Below are 16787 nucleotides of genomic sequence, written 5' to 3'. Positions count from 1 at the left end.
TGTGCCTGTCGATAAACTCGCCACGAAGTTGGTCAAGTATAATCACAAAATGCATCGAACACACTTCAAAGTGAGGGCCAAATCAGAATTTTGCCTAAAAAGACCGAATAATTTCGGCCAAAACTGTCAAACAGTATTTTTATGAAATCTGAATTTCCGATAAGCCACCGCGTTTAAAAGAATAAAATGCTACCAAAGTATTAATTAGGGACTTTTATGGGTCGCGGGAAATCACAAAATTTGTTTCTAAATATTTGGGTCGCTTCAAAAAGTTTGGGGACCACTGGTGCAGACCACGCTTTGGGAGAGCTACTTATCTTCAAATTATACAGTTGGGTATTTTGTATAACAACTGTTGTTTTCTATGTAAAGTTATTTCCCCAGTAATTACCAATAATTGAAAATAATAAGTTAATGGCGTTGACCTAATTTCGACAACAATGGTTGGCTAAAAACCGAAGCAGCTGGACTGGTTAGAAATTGTCAGTAATTTACTTTCAGACATCCACTGGTATTGGCCTTGTTCCAAGTTAACCGCTGATTGCTAGTGACAGGATACGGTGGGAATCATTTTGTTGCCATATCCCACAGTTTATTAGACTCAGTCTAGTTGCACCCTGTGCCCAATCGTGCTATTGTCACAGCTCGGTGTGTCACTTCTCGCACTTTTTGGGGGGGCAATATCCAGGTGAGTCCAACTGTCCGAAACTTGCACCAATTTTCATTTCGCAGTACGCGCGCTGCAACGTTCTGTGTTTTTTGATGGCACGTCACAGGGGGATTTAATTATTTGAACAAAATTATGTGATGTGTCAAAACTATCAAATCCTTTGCTAACTACACTATAAAGAGTAATTGTGTATCTAAAATTCCCTATATTTAGCACAATATAACGCTTTTTACTGTAGTAGCAAGTAGCAGATCGAAACCTTGTCTAGGACCAGTTTGGCATTTTCTAAACTGAAAATATATATTTTACACAAGAAAATCAGAAAATATTCACACAAAGAAAACAAACTTTAAACTACAATTTAACGCACATACTACATTGACTTTTTTCTTGACAAAGTGAACAGTGAAAGGCTTAAAAGAAGTAGGGTTTGAATGACACCTACAATTTGGAAGGAAACCGTCGAAAACGTAAACACAGACGATTCAGCGCAACACATTATGATCTGTAGGCCCCAGCTGACGCTGCCCCGCCAGTGAATTGACTGAGAAATCGTAAAACGTCTTGTAGTGAGTACGATGACGTCATCTTGGCGGCCATCGTCAGCTTTTGCCAGTCTTCACGGTTTGCAGCCCGTCCCGCTGTTTTGAATTCGACCTTGTTTCGCAACACTGGGTACCCTGCACCAAAAAGTAAGCATTGTGTCTAAAAATAGCCGGGCCCGTGAAACCAGAGCAACGTTACTTCTGGCTATTTTGTGTCTGTTTTCGTGATGTCATCACGTAAGCGTTAAAAAAACTTATACAACTCGGGTCACAGCTCGATGTCGTTGCTTATTTAAACCTATGGCGAACTTTTAAACCCATTTAAGCTTCATGTATCGTTCATCAGCTTCATGTAATTCTGCATTGTGCGGGGAAAAAATTGGGTCACAAAAACAGTTGCCAGTAGGTTGGGTTGGTTATAATTGATCCCTAAACGGGAAACACACTTAACAAATATGGCAACAGCGACCGCATATTTCGACAAGTCTCATCACGCCACTGATAGCATCGCAGTGATTACCGCCACTTATCAGCTTTTAATTAAGGGAAACCTTCACTTTTCTGTCTGGCCGGAACGACGGTATGCCACTACTGCTGCAGCATAAGAAGCCAGCTTGGCGGTTCGTGAGAATCGGGCGGCAAATGGTTTCCTCACTCGCCCACTGTGATGAGACTGTCATTTATCTGAGCGCCTTGATATTGTTTCTCACCTGTAACAACGCACGCCAGAGCACTGAGGCCAGTGTTATGGGCCAGCAAATTTCCTTCGAAAGTTTCGCGTTCATCGACTGGCAGCACTTGCTCCACCTTGTGGTCGACCGACACCGCTAGAACCCAATCCCGAACTTCTTCGCGTCCTGCCTCCTGCAAATGCAAGGGAAACCAGTCGTTTCAAAAAGATTTTTTTTTGCGAGTGCGACATGCTTCAATGCAACGCTATGCGAAGCTCGCACATGTTGCGAATGCCTTCTACTCGAGTAACTTTCGCTCGTTTGAACCCGCAAAATTTGTTGGTAGTCGAAACAATGTTAGATGACAAACACCAAACAAGTTTCAACTAACCAATGTAATACGTTGTACGATGCGGTAGTAACATACATGTTTATTGGAGATTATCTTAAAATTTTGTTGTTGCAAAACAAATGAGTAAAGTTGTGGTGACATTTTCCCACGGCAGAGGAAAAATTTGTGAAGATAAGTTTGTAAAAAGCGAAAGCGAGCTTACGTGAAGAAACTGTTTCTCCGGCAAAGGGACTTCAAATGGAATATCCGTCTCTTGAAAGTCGGTGTTGTCAATCATGTCTAATGAGCCCTCCTCTATGGCCTCGGACATGTCAAGAAACCTGGACACAAAATAGGTAGATTTACATCATATTTCAATATTTTTATTTAACAAGAACCGGAAAAAAAGATTAGATGTCACCCCAACAATCTCAAAATATTTTTCAAACAAACGTTTTACGTTCAATGGCAAATCACTGATATTCCACACATGACATTGGCAGTTTTCGCTGGTTTAGTTGGAAGCAACAAACCTGTTCCAGAACACGAACGCCATGTTCAGTCGATTCACTTCACGGCAATGAAGACCGGCCTCGTAGAAAGCCTTATCAGCGGGCACAACCGAGGTGTAACGCAACAACGAGGTGCTAATTTTCGCCACCAGGTCACCCTGCGTGCAAATCACAAGTTCAACAAGAATAACGTAATTGTACCCTTAACAACTGAGTGTAAAAGTCAAAAGCCTTAGTGGTCGGAAAACGAAGGTTAAAAATACACTGGACATTGCCTTTTCGTTAAATATACACTGACATAAAACAAGATTTGCGAATATAACAATTCAATAAAACAAAAATGAAACGAAAAAAAGTACACCTGTTTTTTTCGATGCTATATCAGCGCTTCATTTTAAACTCAAACCAACAAAAACGTTGTTTTCTGATTATTTTGCAGAACAAAGTAAAAAGTTTTTATGGACATGTAGCCATTTGATTAAGAGTTTGTACAAAATATTCCATTACAAAGGCATTTTTAGGCATGGGTTAAACCGGTTTAGAGGTCGACAATATTTAAAATTCTAAAGTTACAGACGCGGTATGCAATATCTTAATTACATACCATGTCGTGTTCTCCCAAGCAAGCCGACCTGACAGCGTAGTAATGCGACACAAGCAGAATCGTGAGGAATTCCTCGTAGTCTGGGGAGTCGGTCTGCTGCGTGTGTTCCATGTTTTCCAGCTAAATTTCAACGAAAGTGCATTATTGCAAAATTGCTGAACCGCAAAAAGGCGTGGTGGCAAATATTCGGTTTTGAAATATAACACACCATACAATTAACTCACTATTTTTATCGGACAGCGAACGAGTGTTTACTCTATAACCACTTCAAACCGTTGGATCTGTTGAAATAACTCTTTTCCAACTTAGTTTCATCAGAAATATTATTCTTTGTCATTTTGCAGTTAAGTAAGCATATACCAGACAAAGTCGCGATGTTATCGTTGGGAGCGACGCCCACACTTTAAGTTGGACAGGTGTCGTCGTTTCTCAACAAACCAACATCAAAGAGAAAACTTACCAGATTGTACATGACGTCACGCAAGCTAGCCCAGGTTTTATAGTTGTCGCAATCCGGAGAAGCAATAAGATCGCTACCAATCCGTTTGTAAATGTTAAAGTTCTGGATGTTGGCTGGAGCACCTGTAAAGTTACAGATCCCATGTTGTCCAGCCTACTATTAAGTTGGATTTGTCGATTTTTAACGCAGGACGGCGGGTTGTAATCATGTAATCTTTAGGTTTTTTACACTTTTGGCAAAATGACGGCAGTCGCTCGCCTGGGCGCACTGATGTGCACTGGAAGGTAGTCAGAGGCGCCCCAAATCAACAAAAAGTTCATTTGATCCATCACGTAAAATGAGTGAATTTTGCATATTACTCTCAATAATGCGCCATCAAAGTTGTGAAAATTTATTAGGTGCGGCCTGGAGTAAAAAAGTCTGAGAAACACTGGCCTGTCGCATTGGGTGCCAAACATGCTTGATCATTGAATGGTTAAAATAATTTTTTTGACCTTTTAAGTGATAAACTTATGATAATTTACAACAGCACAGATTTTCACATAAAATGTTGCTGCTTTCCATAAGTGTTGAAAAAGTATTGAGTGCTTTTTCTTTTAAATGTCATACCGTGCTGAACGTATAGGTCGAGTGCTTCTAGAACATTCTCATCCTTGAGGAGGTTCGCCGCATATTGTGCAACGTACTTATGAAGAACTTGGTGACCCTGTATTCAAAATGTGTAAAATAAAACACACATGAAGGAAAACAGTAATATTACATTTGGCACTTGTTGTTACAAGTTACAACCAAATAAATGTGCACGTCGAATTTCAGTTTTACCTGCTGCTCAGCTGTTTGGATGCATTTCTCCCATTGTCCACGCTCAATGTACATGTCCAAAGCAGCTATTACGTCAACCGATGCCATCTAGCAAACATAAAGCACAATTGGAGCTAAGCCTGATGCAGACGAACCAAACTGTCGCGTTACTTTGGCAAGCGCTGAAAATACTTGGGTATAAAACATAACCGAAAGCATTGTTCATTATACACTGTGGGTTATATGACAAAATGTTGCAATCGCTTGGGAATAACCAAAAAGAGTCAGGTTTCGTACATCTATACGCACCAAATACTTGAAGCTGAAATTCAGTAGATAAAGCTGTATTTTAACGACACACATGTGTAACGCAACTTCGTATTTTTTGTCTGTGTTTGTACACGATAGTCCAGTTCAAATTTAGTTTCCCTCCGTGTGGCAAGTAGCTAGTTATGATTTAATAAAATGAAAGATGTTTTGACTTGCCGTTGTGCGCTCCAGTTGCTAGGCGACAATTTATAGACCCAGTTAACTAACAATAGAGGCTGCAACATGAAACAAAGTCCAATCGGCACTTACAGTTTTGGTGTCTCCGTGATGCTTGAGATGTTGTTTGTACTTCTGGTCGACGTATTGTTCCAAGTCTGGGGCGTAATCCCGACAGACGCTCTTCGCCTTTTGAAACTCGCCGCAATCCATGAATGCGTCGGCCGCTTCTTGGATCATATCAACTTGCACATACAACTCAGCTGCCTGCATTAGAAAGTTCGATTCACAACATTGCTGATGGGTAGTTGTCAAGCTGTTTTTTCCTTGACGCATTTAGTGGTGTTTTTGTTTAAATCAAGAATTTATTTTATTATGACACAGCAACTGGGTTTGGCTGGTGGTAAAAAATTGAACAGGCTATTGTACAGTTTTTAACAAGCATTCCTTTCAAAAAAAATTTTGAATCTGCCAAATAAGTGAATTCAATAGAAAAAAGTTCGTTATAGTTGTTCGGGAAATCTAACTTAAATATCTTCTGTGCGTAGCATGTTTTGGTATTGACAAGCTAACCGATTCAAAGCTGCAAAGCAACTGATACGGAGTGTCAATTTTCGTTCAGTTTTGTATTTTACCTCATCACCTTTGACAAATACAGAAGAAAAACTGAGCGTATATCAAAACATACTTATGTCGCACCGTGCGGTAAAGTGACCTAAAAGGGCGAGATAATTTGTTGCAGAGTTTTCAAAAACGAACCTTCTCGTGTTTTTGAATTCTTATAAACTTGGGCCCAAGTAGTTTGATAACAGCTGTGGTTTTGTCACTGGTCAAAAACTTCAAAGCGAGATCCGCACCCTTCGACCAACATTTGTCCAAAATCCTGAAATGCAATAAAATATATTTTGTATGTTTAAATTGCACATTGCACATGTGATTTGTACACCAAATCAAATATAGACTGCTTGAGGCACATTCCATTATGACATACCCATCCAAATTTTTACAGTGGTTTGAACCACCAAGAGCGAAATAATGCCTAATACAAGCAAATGAGTTTCAGAAAACAAGTTTAATTTATTCCTTTAAGCCATCAATGGCATTTCAGAGCTAATAGTTTTTAATTGGATAGGGAACAAAAAGCGAAAGTCTGTGCAAGAGGTTGATTTACGAGACGGGGTGCCGGAAGAAGTATTTACCTTGCATCAGGTGTCATATCGAATGTCACTTTACAATAGCAGGAGATCGCTTGCGCGTATTCGCCCCTCGACTCCCAGTCGCGCGCTTGTTTCATTAAACCGTCTGCGCCACTGCTGTGAAAAACAAAAACAACAACAGAATTTTAGGGGTCGCGAAGCTAGAGCAAAACAAACGGCAATTTGTTAATCTTTCTGAACCATCTGGGTAGTAAGTTTCATGTACAGGTTTGACTTTTGCCATGAGCCATTAACAAAGAGGTGGGAATAAAGGAGAATTAAAGGTCTATTGGTAAACAAAACAGAAAGTAGGTATTAAAATGAAAATGGAACCTTGCTCCGGATCCAGAGATAACGGCGTCATATTCCTGTTGTAAAACTTTGAACTTGTTGGGTGGCAAATATTCTTTGCCAATGCGCAGAGCTTCCATCCACATGTTTGCTTCCTTGTAGTACTTGGCACACAAATCGGCACGTTGAGCTCGAAGCAGGAATGCCTCGGCTTGTTGAAACTCCTGTAAAGTAAAAGACAAGATAGCATCATGGGATTTACCTGCCAGTCACCATGGCCACACCCATTGGCGTTGATAAGGGCCATATGCAGGGAAAAACAAAATGTAGGACATATAAAATGGTACAAAACATACTAATTATGTTGCTTTGTAAAGAAATGCCTTCAGTTTTTATTAAATGCAAGATACTAAGCTGGTTGTGCCAATTTCAACCAGGATATATCATTACCTTTTGTTCAAAGGCAACTCTTGCTTGTCCAATGAGCACATCATTAACCGAATCTGGGTCATGAGCAATTGCAACTCTTTGTGCACTGTCCCAATCCTGGTTATGGACATACCTTTCCAACAAACAGCCAAATTGAACATTCATTTTAGTAAAGGAATATAAAAACATGAGACCAATGACTTACATAAGCACAGCCTCTTTTGGTTTCACTGCTTTGATGAATTCTGCTTCTGCTTCAGCAAATTTACCTGAACCAAGCAATAATTCTTGAGCTTAATGGCATTTTGCATTGATGAAAACAGTGACAATTTTTTGCACTTAATTGTTTTGCCAAGATACAAATTCTCTAGGTCAGTGGTTCTTAACCGGGGTTCGATCGAACCCCAGGGGTTCGGTAACGCCGAATCAGGGGTTCGACGAAGGTCTTTTTGAAGTACAATACAAATACTCGTTTTTGTCAAACTTTAGGGTCTATAGTTGCTAAAAACGGCAATTTGTATTTGCTCAATATTAAAACACTGGAAAGGTAAACTTATGCAGGGGTGTTTTAAACTGCTCTAAAAAGTTTTTGTGGTACTGAAAAGAGTATTACCAGCCTAATAACCATATGAGTCAGACTTTTTTGTACGCCTATTGTCTGCCAACAATGCGAACAAAACAGGTACCACAAGCATCACAATATATATTATGACATCATAAACACTTAAGACTGATCTTCTCGCTGTGCAGCTCAATCTGTGCTTTTTGGGCGCTATTAGATGGTAAATACATGATATAAACTGAGTATTTTTAAACAAAAATAAGCAGGTAAATGGCGGCCGTTGGTGAAATATGAATCTGCGATGCGGCTGTCCTAGCAAAATGGTTGTGCACCCCTGCACTAAGGTTTCATTTTCTTTTTTTGACGTAACAAAGAGCATTGTTCGCGTTGTTCGTAAGCAGAAAAACAACAAAATTTTGTTGGCAGCAAAAACGTATTACTTCATCTTTTTATGTTTGTGTACAGATGTTAAAAATACAACGCTTCATTTTGGTAAAAACTAAAAATTACCAGAATTAAAGCAATCATGAAACAAGTTGCTTGTATTATGATGTCAGAATTTAACAGAATGACAAACAGTAACTGTTGCCAATATGTTTGAACAAAAACTAAATATGACTTACCAAACAAAATGGGTTTAAAACCTAGGATGTAACTTTGGGGTTCGACCAAATGCTGAAGAATATTGTAGGGGTTCGGCCGTTATAAAAAGGTTAAGAACCACTGCTCTAGGTGTTTAGTTTTTAAACTACTTTTAGATTTGTGTCTGGCGGTCTGGGAGTTTACTTTTCAAGTGTACATTATTACATGAAATGTGAAACTATACTGATGTCTGATATCTCACCTTCATCCTCAAGGTACATCGCATATTTTAAATGGATATCAGGCATTTTTGTTTTCAGTCCAGTTTTTGCCAGGTCAAATGCAAAATCAAATGCACTAAAAATAAAAAGAACTCCTCAGTGCATGTTTAGCACATATCAGTAAATTAATATAGATTGGAGTTCCAAATAATTAGAATAGATCGATCACTTTTCTTGCCTTTAAATAGATCTCTCAACTTTAACCATATGTATGATATGTTCCACTTTTCACCATATTATAACTCGTTACACCTTAGCATCAACTACATATCAACCCACCAGTTGTCTGCAGCATAATCTATAGCAGCATCAAGCAACCCAAACTTGGTGAGAAGTTTTACAGCAGAATCACCACCCAATGATCTTGCCCATAGGTATGCAACCTGTAGAAGTTTTGAGATATTTGTTACTACACAATTCCCACCAATTACCTGTACAAAATTCCATACCTGTTTGTGGGCTGTGGTGGTTCCATGTGACTTGGCTACCCTGTATGCATCTTCCCACAAGTCCTAACAAAAAGAAGTACAGCTGGTTTACAAAACTTGTAGTGGACCGGCACATTGAACACTGACATGTGTTGCGCTTTCATTGGTTTGTCATGATAATAAATTTTCAATCTATACATCAAGATAGTTTCTTACCCTTTGTCTGTACATATTCACAGCAGATTTCCAATCTTCACCTTCAATGTAGTGATGTTCTGCTTGTTGTAGTATATCTTCATTTTCCAATTCCTGCATAATGAAACCGTTGTGTATAGCTGAATATAAAAAGTAATTTCACAGAAATTAGTGATACAAACCTTTGCCAGATGCAAATGAGTGTCTTGTAGCAGATCAGGGTGATAATCACGTACCAGTCGTATCATATCATCATAACGTCTAAGTTTTTTGTGCATTGTGATGGCCAGATCAGGCTCTTCTACTGACAGGTACAACCTACAAAATATTTGCCCTATTTAAATTTTGCTTGGTTTAAAAGCACCTTTGTCCTCCAATGGGCAATAATTTAAGCATGAGAGTTGTGATTTGGTCAATTCCAACTTTACATCAATAATTGACCGAATTCCCACTTATATAACTGAACCTTTATGAGGTTTTACTGCAACTACCTTTCAGCTTCTCTGTATTTGGCTTTGGCCTCTTGTTGTTGAGCAGTGTTGATATAAAGTGTTGTTACTTCTTCTGGTTTCATGCAGGTTTGAGCAAGAGCATGAGCCTCCTCCCAACGCTCTGAGGCAAGCAAAAGTCCAACAGCTTCATGTCGAGACCCAGCTTTCAAAAAGAGTCTCGCAGCAGTCTAAAAAAGGTTGTATGTGTGCTGATCACATAACAATATTGGAATCAAATGTTATTAAAATTCTTGGCAAAGATAAAACGGTCATAAGAAAGAGTTTAATTTGCTTGGTAAATATTGTAACATAATGATGATACAGGTCAACTATGCGAGTTTGACTCTTTTTTTGAAATTCTTGGTTTATAAAGCACAACATAGTTTAACCAGCCAATTATAAAAGACTATTTCCAAAAAATAAGAAAATGAAATAACAAAACCTTAGAAAGCATTAAATTGTGTGTTTAATACTAAATAGGACAGGCCTAATTCTTGATATTATGTTGTTAAGAAGAATATATTCATACTGGGATCAACCCAGAAGCGTCGATGCAGACCAGCAATCACGGCATACATATCGATAAATCATAGTATTATGTTGTTACATATATTTGTTAAATTGGTTAAAATGCTTTTAAGTCATTATTACCATTCATTGGTCAACTAAGCAATTTAAGTAAAAACTTAATGCCTGTGACCAAGAAGTCCTTCACTGATTTAGATTCGCTAATCCCTAAGACTAAACTTACCTCATGATCATTTATTTGTGAGTAATGCATTCCAATTTTATGGTAATATTTTCCACCCATTGACGGATCTTGGTTTTCAAGAATCAGAATAGCTTTTTTAAACTGATGTGAACCAATTGCCGCCTCAACTGCCTTTTCTGTTGCACCAGCTTCTATGTAGTGGTTGATAGCTGCAAACAAAACAGACAACTTTAGTTTTGAAAACAGTTTGTACCAATATCTGGATTATAGCCACCACTGTACCAGCATCAAGTTGTTTCTGTGAATTGAGATGTTCAGCCCACTCATATTCCAAGCGCACAACTTCTGATGGAAATGATGTTCGTGCAAGAGCAACTGCTCGCCTAATTGGAACATTAAAATGAGTAATCTCATTTTTAACAAATAAACTGCAGCTGTCAGTCATACTATATATACTAATATTTGTTGGTTATCTGGTGTTTTTATCACTAAGTAACACATGTTGTAAGACACCAACTTAAAGGTAATAACATACTTAGAAAAACACAAAGCTAACCTGTAGGCTTTATCCCTTCGATAGCAATCCAGAGCACCTTGAAAGTTTCCAGTCTTTTCAAATAGCTCTCCTGCCTATAAAGTGTTGAAAATAATCCAATACATAAACAGCATTGCCGTTTCGTTTACGAAATAGAGAAAACTTAAAAAAATCAATTACATATAATCCATACCTGTTCATTCAAGTCATACTTCAACAACCCAGATGCAATCTGTTCCATTAAGTTTCTATTTGACATTAAGTCCGATCTTGATAGGGCAAGTTTTGCAGCACGAGCAGGCAAACCAGCTTTCATGTAAAGAGCAATCGCCCCATGCCAATCACCCTGTTGTTCCTTGAGTGCTCCAGCAGCTTCATCCTGGTTTGTGTCCAGCAACCACTGATAGTAGGATTGTTGAAGCTGAACCAGGTCAGGATGGTTCTGTAAATAAAATACAGATGTAGAATTTGTCATTAAATATGAATCATACATGCCATATGCTTGTACATATTCACAGCAATCCTTAATATATGTGTATTGCCTAATCAGGTATGCATGGAAAAACAGGTAGGCAATGGGTTACCTTTTCCTCAGCAACAGCTATTGCTTCACTCCACATGTACATGTCCTGATAAAAGTGAATGCATTCATCAATTGCTCCATTGCTCAGGTAAATCTAAACAAATCAATATACAGTTTTATTGTCAAAACCGGTTTGTAGTATTGAACAATTGCAGAAGTTTGATTTGTAAATACGGTAGTACTTGCATTCATTTGTGGCTAAAGCTCTAACTTACCTGTTCAGCTTTCTTAAATTGCTTTTCAAAGATAGCTAGCCGTGCTTGTACCTTGTAAAACTCCAGTCCATCACCTTCCTAAAAAATCAACATGTGATTTTCGCAAAACATAATTCTTAAACTGAAAGGTTGACTTAGCACATATTGTCATTGTCCATACACTATGACATTATTTGAAATGTTTATATATTTCCAATGCTTGTTTTTTATTGGGTCTATATTAGCCAAAGTTGTTCTAACTAGTGATGCACCGAAGTTTCGACAATTCGGCCGAATCCGCTGTTTTCCAATGTTTCGGTTTCGGCCGAAACTTTTTTGAAAATTCGGCTGAAACCGAACTTTTTTATTGCATGGAATTAAGGCCTTAAATTTCATTTACGCCCATACGAAACATCATAAATTAACTAATTGCCGTATCTACAAAAAAGTCAAAATTGAGTTCACTCGCATCAACAACACAAGGTTCAGTTGAAACGGGGATTTTAGGTTCAGCCTGATTCGGCCTCATTGCCGAATATTCGGTTTCGGCCCAAACTTTTTAAGCGGGTTCGTTGCATCACTAGTTGTAACCTTAATTTGTTTCTGCAGGCAGGTTTTAACACATGCAAAGTTGTAAATAATTTATTTCAAGAGATTTCAAGAACCATTTCACATAAATATTGTTTAAAAAATGTACAACACGTAACATATGTTCGGTTGCCTTTATAAGACTATACCACCACATGAACCTTTCTTTTGTGGTGAACTTCAGTATATAGAACGCATGAAAAACATTTTACACTTTGAGGTCCAGTGGGGTAAATACTGGGACTCAAGTTAAACAAAACAGATGACACAACATCGTCCCTTAATTTAAATACATACTGATTCTCTTTCATATTCATCCATGAGTTGATTTGTAGTCTTCAGATATCTTGCCTTTGATACATCACCAAGAGCAGCATAACATCTGTAAAACAACACAATGTATGTCATCAACAAGATACACAATTGCTATGCCACATGAAAGTTGTATCAGTACAAACAGCACAAAATACCTCTCAGCAATGTATAGTTGTTGTCCCTCCAAAGCAAGTTTGCTCAATGTCGTCCACATTGCCTCGGTTTCAGGAGACATTTCCAAAGATTCCAGAAAAGACACAGCTCTATGGACAAACAAAGATATGTTCAGTACCGCTTTATACACCTGGCAAAATATAATTTTTGAAATAGAAATAACTCAATTATAACCTGTCAAAATCCCCATCATCTGTTGCTGTTCCAAATTCAATAAGACCTTCATCTAATGTGTATGTTACTGTGTTGACACCCTCTTGCACCAACACCTGGAATCATTGGACTGGTTTATTACTACTACCTTGTACATTAAACCTGTAAGCACAGGTGATTTGTCTTGACTGCCTTGAACCAGTAGTTCTGGCAAATTTCTGTTTATCTTTCAAAAACTTGTTTCAAGTTTATATTATCATCTAGTGTTTTGCAATGTTACCTCTGTTTTTCCTTCTGTTCTTTCAAGGTCAACTATTTCACCTTTGATGGGAAACATAGTCACACCTTCAGGAGTATCAATGTTGTACCAAACACACATGTTTTCACGATTTTGCCCCACAAGGACATCACTTTGTGGAACCCACTAAAATATAAATTCATGCAATTTAAAATTTACAAAAAAAGAGTCAAAGTAAAACTGAATAACACACCTGCACAAAAGAGCAATAATTAAGGAGTGTAGTTTTTTGTTCTGTTTTAACATCATAGAGATGCAGGCGCAATCGCTTGTCTCTGTATAACAATTTCTGAGCTAAAAACATACAAACAACAATTAAAACCTACACCTTTTTATTTGTTTAATCATAGATTAAAGTAACCTGTCTCATTTAGTTCAAGCCAATCCAACTTCGAATTGTGCTGAATAGTTGCCATAGGATAAGAAGTAACCAGGTCAACTGAAATTGAAACAGTTTGAATCCATAGACCAAAATGATGATGCATTAGATCGTAGAAGTTTAATTCTCTGAGAAATGAGACAAACAGTTATTAGCTTACCAATGGAAATAGTTTTGGGATCAATCAGGTAAGCCATCTTTTTGTTGTCTTCAAACTGTTTATGTGCATGCTGTCTCTCATTCAGTCTCACACTTATTAGGTGTGGGTTCATTAGTTCTGTTCGAACTGAGCCAAGAACCACATTGCTTCCATATTCAACCAGAGATAACTCACCTACAAATCACACATTTACAAACTGCTTTCAGGTAAATAAATGCGATGCTTAAACTTACCAGCATTAAAGATCATGCACACATTCTCATTTTCAAAGAAATATTTTTCATTGCCACCAGAGCCCTGCCAGGCAACTTCAGAAAGTCGATTTGACAGCAAATCACCAAGCAACAGAGTATCAGATGTATGAGCAACCAAGAAACGATCACCACCCAAAATTTTTACCTCGTCAATCTGTGTTTATGTCATTTAGTACTTGTCATTATTAACAGTTCAACTTCATGTCTGCATAAGTCATACCTCATATCCATAGTGTGATTTTAAAACAACCCTAGTGCCAGTGCTCAGGTTTCTGACGATGACCTGGAACAGAGTTTTAAATATATTTGGGACATATGTGTTATATATGATGATAAATATATATACCTGTGATAAGCCAACATATGTCATCTCAAACTTGTTTTTGTATATTGATCTGCGAAGGCAGCAGTCAAACAGTTCCACGCCACCACAAAGAGTACCCTTGACAAAAAATGGCATAAAACACAAATGTACATGTTTAAAGCATAAAAACAAAAATAAAATTAATACCTGCTCAAAATGTCTATGATATTAGTAGTAAAAATATTTCACTTCCAGATGCAACTGTATTCATCGTTATAATTACCAAGTAATAGCCAATTTTTAACATATATAACTGATAATATCCCAACTTACAGCACAAAGTTTTGAACCATCTTTCTTCCAACTTAAAGCAGTTATTGTGTAGAGGTTTTTAAATTCTTTAGGTTTTGCTTCATCCCACGCTCCTCTTCTTGGACTGAAGTTGAACAAGCGAAGTCTGCAAAATAATGTTTAGATCTCAATGGTTCTAAAATTTAACCTGTGGGTCAGAAAGGATGTTCAAAATCTCAGAACCAAAAGCTTGCCTGTCAAAGCTTCCAACAACCACACTTTGGCCACTTGGATTGGCAATTGCTACTGTGAATTCTTTTTCAGTGTCATCACGAGAGTAGTCAAAATTTTGTATTGGTCTTCCTTCTCGATTGTAAACCACAACTCTTCTGTCACATCCAGCCACTACAATGCTGAAACAATTGGATTAGTAAAGTTGTTAGTTGATTTTTACATAATCATCTAGGAACATATATACAGTCTTCTCCTTGTGCAGGCAGGGTCTTGTATATAGTATTCTCTTAATATTTGAGTATTTGAAAAAAAAGTCAAGGAAAGAATTGGTATGTCAAAAGTTCTGCCAACTTAGTGACACCTTACACTAACTTTGGCATGATAAAAAGTTTCTGGTTCAAGAAAAAATGCATTGTATGACATACATTAAGCAATATTACTTTTTAAACAACCTATGTCCTAAAAATCACCTTGAGGCTGCCCACGCAAGGGCATAAGGAGGGCAAGAGTGGGTAAGAATTTTACCTTGGGATTCCCCACTTCCTTCATCATCAAAAAAATATCTCACAAGGGTTCCATCAGCATGACCGGAAAGCACACCCTTTCCACTTTGGCTACACATCATACATTAAGTACAACATTTTTATGTCTGATTCTATTGTTCTTAAGATCACTGCTATTACAATAATCCAAGTACATTTACATTACATAGCAATATTTGATATAAATCTGAAAACTTACTTTGTAGTAATTGCTACCACATATGAGTCAGTTCCATAAATCGTTGATGATTTGTTAGTTCTGGTATTAGCCAATCTGACTTTTCCTTCAGCCATACCAAACACAATGGCATTGTCCATGGGCCACATCAGGCAGGTTACAGCACTCTGCAATATCAAAAATGCATTCATAAAGTTATGTTTGTGTTGTTTCATTGATTGTTTATTAAGATGTGTTGTTATCATTGATTGGTATAAAAATAAATTCCTGTATGTAATAACCTTCATAGCTAGTATACATTCCTTCAAGCGAAAAATAAACTTACAGTCTGAACAAACTTGTTGCAAATCACTTTCTTTTCACCCCATTCCTCCCCAATCTTGTAGACATATATGATGTTATCAGTTTGACCCAACGCAATTTTTGTTGAGCATGGTGAAAACGCTAAAGCTTTCACAGAATAACTCTTCTTTCCATACTATCAAAATACAGTAAAAAATTAGTTGCTTACATTGTTTTAAGAAATTTAATTGACAAAAACCTTTGAGTCAATTGGTTTTGATGAAAACTTGTCTCTCCTTTCCCCACTTTCATCATATAAAAGAACAACTCGATCTGATGTACAAACAGCTAATTTGTTGTTGTTGGGAGACCAACCCATGCAACACACTTTAGAAGCTCCAAGCTGCAAACATTCGAGGTTGTTTAGATAAATTATTATAGGTTAAAAAATAGGATTAAGTTTGTCAACATTAATTTAGTGAACAAGCTAAACTTTATTTATTTTTATGTCCATAACATAACAAAGCATACAGCAATACACACCTGCGGTTCCAGCAAAGTTTTCATGTGTTTTAACTGCATTATTTGAGGTTAAAACTTACAGAAACGTCGAAATGATATACACAATCACACTAATTTTCAGTCCAAACTTCGATCTCCGAACTCCGGAAGTTTTTGGCTTTGAGTTGCTATTGCTTAATTGTAGCGGTTACATTTCATTTTAATTTCTGTGTCCTAAAAATATTACAAGCGACAAACCTAGCACAATCGTGCAATTCACAACAACAATCTACCAAAAAGTTTTGTAAAAAAAATCTTTTGTAAAACAAAAATTCACCAAGAAGTTGTTTAAATTTAACAAGTTTGTAATATTTTCGGTGATTTCCCGTCAAAACCAACACGTTATATCTGCGGTGGTTCTATAGTTCTATAGGACTATAGTCCTCTTCCAAATGTTTGAATTGGAATTTGGAATATTATATTTATACCGTTATATTCTAAAACAATTACAGTGCGGGCAAAGGAGTTGTTAGAATCGTGTCGTATAACCCTTATTTCTGTTTTCATTAATAGCA

The 16787-nt window shown here is 37.4% G+C and overlaps 1 protein-coding gene across 1 annotated transcript; it reads right to left on the bottom strand.

Moving 5' to 3' along the window:
• Window positions 1-951: 951 nt before the first annotated feature.
• LOC145228803 (intraflagellar transport protein 172 homolog) lies at window positions 952-16427 on the bottom strand. Its single transcript, XM_080093986.1, has 43 exons — window positions 16255-16427; window positions 15971-16114; window positions 15755-15907; window positions 15451-15596; window positions 15180-15323; window positions 14730-14888; window positions 14518-14641; window positions 14227-14322; window positions 14101-14163; window positions 13860-14034; window positions 13627-13800; window positions 13449-13526; window positions 13281-13381; window positions 13070-13213; window positions 12811-12905; window positions 12618-12725; window positions 12445-12529; window positions 11581-11658; window positions 11367-11459; window positions 10976-11224; window positions 10804-10877; window positions 10530-10630; window positions 10287-10456; window positions 9536-9723; window positions 9227-9362; window positions 9066-9158; window positions 8871-8933; window positions 8701-8804; window positions 8403-8497; window positions 7202-7265; window positions 7018-7129; window positions 6610-6791; window positions 6280-6393; window positions 5840-5963; window positions 5174-5347; window positions 4616-4702; window positions 4403-4499; window positions 3794-3915; window positions 3334-3453; window positions 2751-2887; window positions 2441-2558; window positions 1926-2079; window positions 952-1350 (listed from the first exon to the last, which is right to left on the bottom strand). The coding sequence occupies exons 1-43, from the start codon at window positions 16291-16293 to the stop codon at window positions 1169-1171; spliced, it is 5259 nt and encodes a 1752-aa protein (XP_079950112.1). The 5' UTR covers window positions 16294-16427; the 3' UTR covers window positions 952-1168.
• Between the last annotated feature and the right edge of the window lie 360 nt (window positions 16428-16787).

Source organism: Phallusia mammillata, chromosome 5 (genome assembly GCF_965637545.1).
Source record: "Phallusia mammillata chromosome 5, kaPhaMamm4.hap1.1, whole genome shotgun sequence".
NCBI lineage: Eukaryota > Metazoa > Chordata > Ascidiacea > Phlebobranchia > Ascidiidae > Phallusia > Phallusia mammillata.
The sequence above is the reverse complement of the archived record's forward strand: the minus strand, read 5'-3'. Positions and strand labels throughout refer to the sequence as shown.